This window comes from Phyllobates terribilis, unplaced genomic scaffold, assembly GCF_046119375.1.
Source record: "Phyllobates terribilis strain yellow unplaced genomic scaffold, ASM4611937v1 Scaffold_33__1_contigs__length_13283291, whole genome shotgun sequence".
NCBI lineage: Eukaryota > Metazoa > Chordata > Amphibia > Anura > Dendrobatidae > Phyllobates > Phyllobates terribilis.
Genome location: NW_027362793.1, coordinates 10,142,127 through 10,154,849, shown reverse-complemented (window position 1 = coordinate 10,154,849; position 12,723 = coordinate 10,142,127). Strand labels below are relative to the sequence as shown.

Here is a 12,723-nt window from a genome sequence, read left to right as displayed (position 1 = left end):
GGGACTGTCGTGCCCATCTCAGGGGCATATTGGTCGCCCTGCCCCACGGCAATGTGGTGTAATGCATGCAGGTGTCGGGTCCTGATCCACACTCCATCCTTATCTGAGAGTGAGATATCACACCTCTGGGTGAGGTGCAATACGTCTGTAGCAACCGAGCCCTCGGTGCTACAGTTCCATTTATCTTCAGCCTAGGTGACGTATTGTGATACAGGGCCGTGATTTTGGCTATAAAAGGGTCCCCTAGACCCCTACCCCAAGCTTTTTAAGAGAATCATATATGGCGTGCCAGGAGACTCTATGGAATGCTTTCTCAGCATCCAACGAGAGTATCTACTTACAAATTTTTAACTGCATCTAGCCCAGGAAATACTTTGTGCCTAGTAGCAGTGTCTGCTAGTCAGCGGATTATCCCGGCTGTTAAGCAAGCTACACCACCTGTAGTTTGGACACTTAATTTTTTCAAAGGAAATGCTTCGGGACCACGGGATACTTAGTGAAGAGCATCAGGAGGCACCCCAAGGCATAGGGGCTGGGACTGGCACTAGGATGCCTTGCGGTGGACAGCCGAGCTCGATCCTTATAAAAGCTTTTTAACTGCAGCAGCTTTAGTGGACGCTACTGGAGCTGGAATTACGCGGCTGCTGGCATGAGACTTGCCCTCCAATAGATCCTTGTAAATGGATTTAAAGTGTATTCATTCAAATTAGAGGGACAATTTAAATTAAAAAGCTTAGAGCTGCCTCCACCACAGGGGGGCTCTCTCGACCCACCAGCGGACAGGCACCAGTATTGGGAAAGGGGGGCTGGCCGTCAGGGTTCACCGCGGCTCTGGCACAAACCCGGCGACACGGAGGTGGCACGGGCAGGAGCGGACTGGCCGTCTCGGCTTCTCACTTTTTGGATTTTAGAAGGGCATGACATGCCTATATCTGTGTCTCCCCCTCCTTTTACTCCTCCACCTCTTTTCTTTTCGCATGACTATATGTACTTGTCACTTTTCCATGTGTTAGTTGTGTCTTCTGAGCAGTTTGTCAGCTTTTGGACACCTTTGAAGGTGTTTTCTATGTGTTTCTATGTGTTTTTGTTTGCCTGCCATTGGTTTTAACGGTGTTTTAAGGTGTTCGACGAACAGTTCGACGAACAGTTCGGCGAACACACGGGTGTGCGACGAACCGAACCGAACTCGAACACTACGGGGGTGGCTCAACACTAATCACCACTTCCTCTCCCAGAGAGTTCCAGAGTCTCACGGCTCTGACCATAAAGAATCCCCTTCTATGCTGGTGCAGGAACCTCCTTTCCTCCAGACGCATAGTGTGCTCCCTCGTCTTTGTCACCATCCTTGGTATAAACAGGTCATGGGAGAGATCTCTGTACTGCCCCCTGAACAAGAAACATAAGATAAAACATCAAGAATGGTCAAGGAACATCTTAAGACTGATTTTACAAAGGTTTTATGGACTGATGAAATGAGAGTGACTCTTGATGAGCCAGTTGGATGGGCCAGAGGCTGGATCAATAAAGGGCAGAGAGCTCCACTCCGACTCAGACACCAGCAAGGTGGAGGTGGCATACTGGTATGGGCTGGTATCATCAAAGATGAACTTGTGGGACCTTTTCGGGTTGAGGATGGAATGAAGCTCAACTCCCAGACCTACTGCCAGTTTCTGGAAGACAACTTCTTCAATCAGTGGTACAGGAAGAAATCGGTATCGTTCAAGAAAAACATGATTTTCATGCAGGACAATGCTCCATCACATGCATCCAACTACTCCACAGCGTGGCTGGCCGTAAAGGTCTAAAAGAAGAAAAAATAATGACATGGCCCCCTTGTTCACCTGATCTGAACCCCATAGAGAACCTGTGGTCCATCATAAAATTTGAGATCTACAGGGAGGGAAAACAGTATACCTCTCGGAACAGTGTCTGGGAGGCTGTGGTGGCTGCTGCACGCAATGTTGATCGAAAACAGATCAAGCAACTAACAGAATCTATGGATGGAAGGCTGTTGAGTGTCATCATAAAGAAAGGTGGCTATACTGATCTCTAATTTTTTTTGTTTTTGTTTTTGCATGTCAAAACCTGAGGAAGGCTATTCTGTACAAATATATAGCCGAAATGCGTTGTTCTATGTATCGTTTTTTTATGATAATTTTTATCTAAGTAAATTTCTGAAGACTTTTAATACCTCTACCTGGTGCCTGTCTCCTGGGAGCGCTGAACAGACTGGATGAATCCTTTCATTTTCTCCTGACCTTCATTCCACGGTCTCCTGGCTGAGAGATCCGTTGTATCCAGACTATAGCTGCCCATCAAGGAGTCAAGGCATCTCAGTCAGACCTGAGAAGTCGATACGCTATGCCACAAGCTACATCAAAGGTGAGCAAATTAGCTTCTGAAAAATAGCTGAACCTAATAAAATGCACTTAGATCTGAGCACGTGTTTTCTGTCTTTTCCCCTCTCCTAGACCCTATAGCCTTGGGGTCATATACCTCTAAATTTTGTGCACTGATATTGGTTTACCTGGTGAAAATAAACAAGTGAGATGGGATTATATTTGGTTTTTATTAGGTTGCCTAATAATTCTGCTCAGTAATAGTTACCTGCACAAACAGATATCCTCCTAAAATAGCCAAATCTAAAAAAAATCCCACTCCAACTTCCAAAAATATTAAGCTTGGATATTTATGAGTCTTTTGGGTTGATTGAGAACATAGTTGTTGATCAATAATAAAAATAATCCTCTAAAATGCAACTTGCCTAATAATTCTGCACACAGTGTATATGTCAGAAAACCTCAAAACTGATACTATTTTAAAATCTTCATCACTCGAACTATTCAAAATGACATTTCAGAAGTTTGCTAATCCTTAAGATGCTTCAAAGGAATTAATACAAAGTAGAATGAAAAAAAAGAAAAATTAAACACTTTCAGCTAAAAATTTTTTATTTTCACAAGCTGTGGAGGAAAATGCATCCAAACTGCTTGGATTATGTATTTGCACAGTATCAGACAGCAACCTGGAGAAATGTAGAAACCATCAATCACTTTTCTTCTCTTCCGGTTACAATGTGTATATTTAACTACCAAGCATTTTTCGTTACATCCTTTTTGACAAAGGATGAATTGGGGTTAAAAATATTGTCAAAAGTCAGTAGTGTTGTAAAAAATGCATGGTGAAAGAAAAAGTGCCAGACACCCAGTAATGCTCCCAGAGGTTGTAGGTATATAGTTGTCTGCAATCAACAAAACATCTGGAAATTATGTAAATGTATCTCATTTAATTTTACCAAAATATCATTTGTATCTAGCAAATATTATACAAAAGAACAAATGTTGGACAAATTGCTACATACTCGGGAGACAAATTGACTTCTAGGTTGTGTTTTATTTTCTTTTTTGTGGCTTAATACCAAGTAAAAAGTATTTATCACAGAGTCCTGAAAAAGGAAAGTGTCACGTGCGTCGTTATGACTATTTTTTTTTTTAATTTTCCACCACCATTACTTTATCTGAGTTATAAGAAATTATAAAGAATTGAAAGGTAACTTTACTTAGTACTATTGCGTAATTGCCAGAATTCTTCATCTCTTGTTCTTAGGGGATAATTTTAGAAACCTTTATGTTTGAGCTGTAAATGCTCGCCCATTACCAGTTTTCACTTAGGAAGATGTCCAAAGTCTATTCTTTAAAACAAATATTTCCCTAATTAACCCCAGCAATGCTGATTGCATATTGGAATTCTGAAGACTGTATATGATAGGATTTATCATAGGGATAATATTTGTATATATTATGCTGAAGACTAAATCCAGAATATCAGAGTAAGATGGTATCAGATACCGTATTAAGCCTGCCCCATAGTAAATAGAGATGACAATGATGTGGGATGAGCAGGTGGAGAAGGCTTTTTTTCGGCTTTCTTTTGACGTCGTCTTGAAGATAACAAAAAAAATATTAACATAGGAAATAACAGTGCACATAAAGGGAATAAATGCAAAGATCAAAATTTCAATACAGGATACCACAAAAAACATTAATGTGCCTGTACAGGTGGTCTTTGTTAGTGACTTAGCATCGCAGAAGAACTGGTAGATGATGTTGGAGTGACAGGAGGACATGTTCATAGCTGAGATTACAAACATTAAAGAGTTTAGAAAGGCGCCTGCCCAAATCCCAATAGTTATCAAAATGCAATTTCTCTGACTTAAGATCTGATGATAATGTAACGGGAGGCAGATAGCAACATATCGGTCATAAGCCATAATGAAGAGGAGAATTTCCTCGGCTGTCACCACAACTATTAGAAAATACAGCTGAGCGTAACATTGTGTGAAGGAAACAATGTGATTTCCGGACAATAACATGTGCAGTAATTTAGGAATCGTGACCGATGTAAAAAATATGTCTACAATGGATAAATTACAGATAAAGAGATACATTGGTTTATGCAATTGAACTTCCAGACATATGACTGTGATAATGGAAGAATTGATGAGAACTCCGACCAAATATATCAAGAAGAAGAAAGTAGAAATTAATAGTTTATTCCTTGTCTCTCCAGAAAATGCCAAAATGTAAAAATATTTCATTTGTCATTAGTACTTTTTAATCTTTCAATAAAAAAAAAGACCCACCTTTATTTTGCCGTCTAATATTAAGGCAGCCCATACCCTATATTTATTACAGAGGGACACACTGAACGATAGATTTGGCATTTTAATAGAAATTGGATACCTTTTCTTCTTTTATGTCTACTCTTAGTTTACTTTTTTCCGACAATTGTTTTGCACCTAAAAACTGATCAACGCCAATAAAAAAGTGTCTCAAAGTATGAGCCCAACTATCCAGCCTTAGGCTATGTGCCCACGAAGCAAAAATCTTCCGGATTTTTCCTGAGCGCTTCTGCTCTCCCTGGCAGAAAAAAACGCGTGCGGATTGTACATGTGGATTGTACGTGCGGATTGTACATGCGTTTTTCCTGCCAGGGACATGCGGATGTGAAGCGTTCTTCACTTGCATTTCCGCATGCGGGTTAACAAGCGCTTTCCAAGCGATTTTAGCATCCCTTGGAAAGTGCTTGTCAAGTTGGTCACACTATATAAATCCATGCAAATGGCATGGATTTATATAGTGTGACCCCAAAGAATGGTTAAAAATAAAAAAAAAAATCAATACTTACCTTCCGATGACCCCCGGAGTCTTGCTTCGCTCCTTCCTGGCTGCCGTTGTAGACTAAAGGACCTGCCGTCACATGACTATGACATCAGCGCAGGTCCTTCTGTCCATCACGAGCTGCCTGCATGGGAGGACGAGCGCAGCGGGGGCCATCAGAAGGTAAATATAACATTTATGTTTTATTTTATTCTTTTTTTCACAGGTTCTATGGTACTAGGGTCCGGAGTAGAGTCTCCTGTCCTCCACACCCAGGTACCATCCGCACATTGAAACGCATGGAATGCGCATCTACATATGGAGTGATGTGTAATCCATGCGTTCCAATGCAAGTCAATGGCGGCAAAAACACAGTGCTTCCGCAAAATAATTGGTAATGCTGCGTTTTTTTCCGCAATGATAATCCGCAGCGGAAATTTCCACAGCATGTGCACAGCACATGCGGTTTATCATTGGGGAACATGGCAGGCCTTCTACCATGTGTTTTTAAAGCGTTTCTGCAGTGTTTTTGCCACTGCGGAAATGCTTAAAAAATGCATCGTGGGCACACAGCCTTACATTGAGCCAAGAACATGTCAAAAAGGTCATTTTTTCAGGAGCTAAAGGTTAATAATTGTGTCGAGCGAGTATGAATTGTTCACCCATTTGCTGAAGGGGTTAACAATTCATACTCGCTCAACACTAGTTAACAACTTTTGCTTCAGATATTAAGTGCAAAAATTAAAAAAGACAAGTTTAACTAAATGCATTTTTTTATTTCTACATAATAATACATCATGTATTAAAAAATGAGAAAAACAAAAAATAGGCATTCGTGTGGGCCAATCACCGATTTGGGCGCCAAATTTAAATATCGGCCGCAACCAATCACCAATCTTGGCTCCACATTTAAACACCGCTGTGCTGATTGGTCGCCGACGCTGGGCGCGACCAATCACCGATTTTGGAGCCACATTTAAATAGCGTCCGCGACCAATCAGTACAGCGGTGTTTAAATGTGGAGCCAAGATGGGTGATTGGTCACGGCCGATATTTAAATTTGGCACCCAAATCGGTGATTGGTCGCGGGCTGCGCCTGCGACCAATCAGCGATTTTTAACACAAATGTCCGGACCTTTGTAACACCATGCGGATACAGTGGGGAGATCAGCGGCTAGGGTGTGAAGGGAGGACCGGGGAGCGGCGCTGTGGGTCGGGATACTTCTGCGAGCGCCCGCTCATGTCCCGGGTTCTCGCAGCGGAAGTATCCGCACAGGCAGTGCCGCTGACATCCATGCGGCTAGGGTGTAAAGGGAGGAATGAGGAGCAGCGCTGACATCCAATTGGTCGCGGCCGCTATTTAAATGTGCCGCACAAATCGGTGATTGGTCGCCGTCTTGACCGCGACCAATCACTGATCTTGCCGCCAAAGTTAAACACTACTGTGCTGATTGGTCGCGGACGCTGCCCGCGACCAATCACAGATTTGTGCGCCAAATTTAAATATCGGCCGCGACCAATCACCGATCTTGGATCCACATTTAAACAACGCTGTTCTGATTGGTCGCGGCCGATATTTAAATGTGGCGCCCTAATCAGTGATTGGTCGCGGTCTTGGCGCGCGACCAATCACTGATCTTGCCGCCAAAGTTAAACACTACTGTGCTGATTGGTCGCGGACGCAGCCCGTGACCAATCACCGATTTGTGCGCCAAATTAAAATATCAGCCTCATGCATGTCACTGACAGCGTGGGAAAATTCTCCTGCACGCAGCGCTTCAGCGTGAGAATTCTCCCACGCTGTCAGTGACGTACATGAGGTGAGCTGAGTTCATTGGACATGAACTCGGCTCATCTGGATGCCGTCACAGCCTGACACTGAGGAGCACAAGCATGCCTGCGCTTCTCAGTGTCTGCGGGATGACAGGCTGGATGGCAGCGTTCTGCTGCAGTCCAGCCTGTCATCTCGATGTAGCAGAGCTGAAGATGTCCTGGGAACCATCGAAAGGTAAGGATGATGTTGCTTTATTATTTTTCTTTTATTGCAGGAGATCGTTGGCTTCAGCTGGAATGGGCGTGATGGTAAGTATGGTTTAATTTAGAACATTAAAGAATTGTGTGTTTATTTCAATTAAAGGACTTTATTCTGGGTGTTTGTGTTTTTTTTTTAACTTTGACTATGGGGTTAGTAATGGGGGTGTCTTATAGACGCCTCTCCATTACTAACCTGGGCTTGATGTCAGCTGGCATTATAAGCTGACATCAACCCCAGCCCTATTACCCCACTGCCACCGCTACAGGGCAGTGGGAAGAGCGAGGCTAAGTGCCAGAATTGGCGCATCCTATGGATGCGCCATTTCTGGGGTTGCTGACGGCTGGTGTTTCTAGCCTGGGAGGGGGCCAATATTCATGGTACCCTTCCTGGGGTATTAATATCAGCCCCCAGCTGTCTGCCTAGCCTTTGCTAGCTATTAAAATAGGGGGGACCCCACGTCATTTTTTTGGGGGGGTCCCCCATTTTAATAGCAATTAAAGGCTAGGTATTCAGCTGGGGGCTGATATTAGTAGCCTGGGAAGCTCCGTGGGTATTACCCTCTTCCCAGGCTTCAAACATCTGCCCCACCTGTCTGCTTAACCTCCGGTAGAGACTAAAATTACGGGAAACCCCACGTCAATTTTTTTTTTAATAAATCATTTATTTTAACACTAAATGACAAGTACAGTAATCAACACTGTCACTGTACTTCATATATATGTGGCTGACATGTTTCTATCTATCTAATCTATGTGTGATGCTCTATTCTTTCTATTCTAAGTCGTCGGGTACCGCTGCTGAATTGCCGGCCGGCTTTTTTAAAGAGACAGTGCACGAAAACACTATTATTTTTTTAAATAAATCCTTTACACTAAATGACAAGTACAGTAAGCAACACTGTCACTGTACTTCATATATATGTGACTGACATGTTTCTATCTATCTAATCTATGTGTGAAGCTCTATTCCTTCTTATCTAAATTGTCGGGTACCGGTGTATGCCGCTGCTGAATTGCCGGCCGGCTTTTTTAAAGAGAGCGTCTTCTGAGCAGTTTGTCAGCTTTTGGACACCTTTGAAGGTGTTTTCTATGTGTTTCTATGTGTTTTTATTTGCCTGCCATTGGTTTTAACGGTGTTCGACGGTGTTCTAAGGTGTTCGACGAACAGTTCGACGAACAGTTCCTCGAACATCCCGTTGTTCGACGAACCGAACCAAACCCGAACACTACGGGGGTGGCTCAAAACTAATAGGGAGCAATGGGCTGGTATTGTGATCTCTCGACTGCAGGGAGATCCTCAGTTGTGGGCATTTTCTTTACCGCAGGACTCGGTTTGTCTCCAGTCAGTGGAGGGGTTTTTCGGAGCTCTGGCCCTCATCTATGATAACCCTAACCAAGTCGCCTTGGCTGAGTCTAGGCTACGTCGCCTTCAGCAGGGGAATCAATCCGTGGAGTCGTACAGTTCTGAATTCCGTAGATGGGCAACGGATTCCAAATGGAATGACTCAGCCCTTAGAAGTAAATTTTGTTTGTGTCTTACTGAAAGGTTGAAAGATGCCTTGGTAGCATATGAAACGCCTCAGTCCTTGGAAGCTGCCATGTGTCATATGTCTTGATAGATGCCTTCAGGACGGGTGAGACCACCTTCTCCGGGGACTTCTTGTCACGGTTGTGTACCACTGCCGGGGGAGCAGTATGGGGGTGAACCAGTACTGGGGGAGGTGGAGGAACCCATGCAGCTATGGAGTGTCTCTGCATCATACATCTCCCCGGAGATTCGCAAGAAAAAAGGCATATATTTTTTTGTGGGAAAAAGGGACATTTTGTTGGAACCTGTTCTTCAATTCCTAAACAAAAGGAGACTCGATTATCTCTTGATTGTCTGTAGTTGGATAAACAAGGGGTGAATTTGTTGCCAACCTGCAGTTTCCGCATTGTCCTGACAGCAGAGGTGGTGCTAGAGAGCAAAACCGAGAAAATTTCTGTGTTTGTTGACAGTGGAGCCGGAGTCAGCATGGTTGATGCTGAGTTCGTGAAAACTCATAGTCTTGCTTGCTGTACTTTAGCTAAACCTATTTCCATCTTCACCATCGACTCTGCGCCACTTGCACAGAAAGCATTTACTCAGATTGTACATAATGTAAAACTGAGGGTGGGGTCAGTTCATTGTGAAATAATTCCTTGCTATTTCCTGGGCAATCTTCCCACACCTATTGTTTTGGGTATTCCTTGAATTGTTATACATAATCGGTTGATGGATTGGCAAACCAGGGAGATTATTGAATGGGGAGATTACTGCCATGAGAACTGTTCAGACATTTCCCTTGCTACAGTCTCTACATAAATATTCCCTGCTTTTCTGTCTGGTTTTGAGGACATTTTTTCTGAGAAGTGGTGTCAGGATTTTCCTCCTCATCGTGCTTATGACAGTCGTATTAACCTGACTCACGGAGCTAAACTACCGAAGTCCAGACAGTATAATCTTTCTTGCCCTGAGAGACAAGCCATGAAGGATTTAATTGCGGAAAGTCTGGAGAAGGGACAGATCATACCCTCATCTTTGCCCGTGATGGCAGGGTTCTTCTTTGAGAAGAAAAAAGATGACAGTCTACGTTCCTGTTTAGATTTCCAGGAATTAAATCAAATTACCATCCATAATCCTCTTACTCTGATTCCTGATTTGTTCAGCCAGGATGCCTCCCTCCAGGCTCTTTCTTCCTTAAAGAATCATTTTGCCACTGCACCTATACTCAGTCAACCCGATGTTTCCCAACCCTTTATTGTTGAGGTTGATGCGCCAGATGTCGGGGTTGGGCCTGCATTGTCTCAGGGTCCGTCTCCTGGTAAATGGCATCCATATGCCTTCTTTTCTAAAAAATTGTCTTCGGCTGAGAGAAATTATGATATGGGTAATAGGGAACTTTTGGAATCAAATTGATGTTTGAAGAATGGCGACATTGGTTGGAGGGGGCTGTTCATCCTATTACTGTTATTACTGACCATAAGAACTTGTCATATCTCCAGTCAGCTAAACGTCTCAACTAGTGTTGAGCGAGCACTAAAATGCTCGGGTGCTCGATCTCGGGCTGAGCTCACCGTGATACTCGGGTGCTCGACCCGAGCAACGAGCCCAATGTTAGTCTATGGGAGACCCCAGCATTTTTGTGGCGGCACCCCCGGCAGTCTGTAGAAAGCCTAGCAAGTGCCCAAAACGCTAGTGACAGTGCTCAAATGACATGGGTACAGCATGGGGATCGCCCAAGGAAGCATTTCTGACCCCCAGGTCACTGCTGTCAACAACGTGGTCAGAGGTATTAAGCCACTTTTACGGGCTCACAATAAAATGTTCAAAAACTAAACTGAAACTGTTTTCCTGTGAAATATGTTAAGGAACATCCTTTCCAGGGTAAAGACTTGTGTATAAGGTAAAATAAATAACCAAACACAAAAATACTCCTCCACACCTTGGGCTATGTTCACAAGTAGCATTTTTTATGTGTTTTTTACACTTTTGTATTGCTTTCAACCGTGACAAATGTATTCACCGGGAAATGTCATTTTAACATTTTACAACCTTATCTGGCCATGTGCTGTGTGACACATGCATACAGTGCTGAAAAGACATGTGAACAACATGGGGAAGACCCCCTGGAAGCATCTCTGACACCCAGGTCACTGCCTAAAAGTGTGCCCATCAGAAGTGATCCTTGCCGCATCAGAAGATGCAGACTTGCAACTATCCCCGTGCAAGTCCTTGTCCCAGGGCAGTGTTCAATTGTACCTCCCCCATTCCTTGCACTGTTTGTTTGATTTTACAGGCTTTAGAGACCCTACACTACCTATTTTGCAGTATAAATCTGTCCCTATCTCAGCAGCACTCTCCCTACACTGTCTGATCCGGAGCGACTGTGTCCAAGATGGCGGCGCCCGGTTTTAAATACTCGAGGTGCCGCTGTGCGGCCAGCAAATCACTGTATTGCCCACAACCAACATGGCTGCGGCATTACAGTGACTGGCTGGCAATCCCTGCATGTTCATTGACTCTATAAAGAGCGCCCAACATGCATGGCGGAGACCCAAGCTCGAGCCCGAGTAACCCAAAAATGCTCGGTGCTCGCCGAACATCCCAAATAGTGAGATGCTCGGGCGAGTACCAAGCAGTGTCGAGCATGCTCGCTCAACACTAGTCTCAACCCTAGGCAAGCCAGATGGTCCCTGTTTTTTACTAGGTTCAATTACTTTTTTTGTTAAAAGGTATTTACTAAAATGTAAATAATAAAAAAATATGAAAATGAAACAAACATAAAAGTAAATGATATACCAATAAATTAAGTGAGCAGTTTGCTAAATATTCAGTTCATATATAACATTTCATATAAGAATTTTTTTCCCAGTAACAAACGAATTATCTGAACCTAAAGTCCATAAAAACAAATAAATCACAACTAAAATGTCATTGTCTGGTCGCCTTACCAGTACTGTCACAGAGGGCTTGTCCTGATGTAAAATTCTCTACTGGTTCAAAATAGAGCAATGTTGGAGATTTATAGTGTGTTGGGACAATCATGTCTGATAATCATGAATTCATAATTACTCATGAGTAAAAAAGGTGTTTATGATCACGTCATCGCGTCTCTTGGGTCCTTCAATTATTTTTACTAAGATCTATTTTCTCAAATTTTGTTTCACTTTCTATAAATAAAATATTTGAAATTGACCTTTAGATTTGGGTCTCTGGTACTGAAAAGAAAATAATGTTCTATGAAGAGGGGAGCAAGTTTCACTTTTTTAAAAAAAAAGTTTTTAGATTAGCTTTTTAGTACCACTTAAAAAAAAACTTTCAGTGTTTCTCTGTATAAAATTAAAAGCATATAGAGACAGAAATGTCAACCTTGGAGACACTTCATTTGGGTAACATTCAATTAGAGGGTTGTTGCTAAAATGAAAATGTCTTTTTGAGAGGTAGGGCTGAAAGGGCATGGTTAACCAACACCAGAACAGTGGTCACAGACTCTTGCTGTCCTGACTTGGTGCAAGGTCCTAAAACTCTAGGCAATATCAGGACATCCAAGTGAGAGTACAGTCCAGCTGCTGTCACACACACTTTTGCTCTTCCTCTTGTCACTATCTCCCCTGCAGTAAGACTCATTTACTTAGACTGATTTTCTTTTTACTTAGACTGCTCCTCCTATGATCAACTATTCTGCTTGCATACACTTCTGTCTTCCTAGGTAATTCCTACTCTCAGTACCTTGTCTGGTCTGACACACATCTCTCTTATTACGCTGCTCCTCCTGCAATTAAGCAGACTTGTGTTACACACATCTAGTGATGAGCGAGCATGCTCATAACTCCTCGGTACTTGCCCGAACTTCTCACTGCTCAACATGCTCGGTGAGTATTTCCGGGATGCTCGGGCGGGAGCTCAGTTCCCCGCCCTGTATGTTTGGCACTCTTACGAGAGCCAATAGACATGCAGGGATTGCTTGCCATGCACTGTAATGCCGTAGCCATGTTGGTTGTGGCATTA

The 12,723-nt window shown here is 43.1% G+C and overlaps 1 protein-coding gene across 1 annotated transcript; it reads right to left on the bottom strand.

The window, feature by feature from the left end:
• Nucleotides 1-3,667: 3,667 nt before the first annotated feature.
• Nucleotides 3,668-4,597, bottom strand: LOC141180599 (olfactory receptor 1f45-like). Its single transcript, XM_073660687.1, has one exon. It carries the CDS (start codon nucleotides 4,595-4,597, stop codon nucleotides 3,668-3,670), a length of 930 nt encoding a protein of 309 aa, XP_073516788.1.
• Between the last annotated feature and the right edge of the window lie 8,126 nt (nucleotides 4,598-12,723).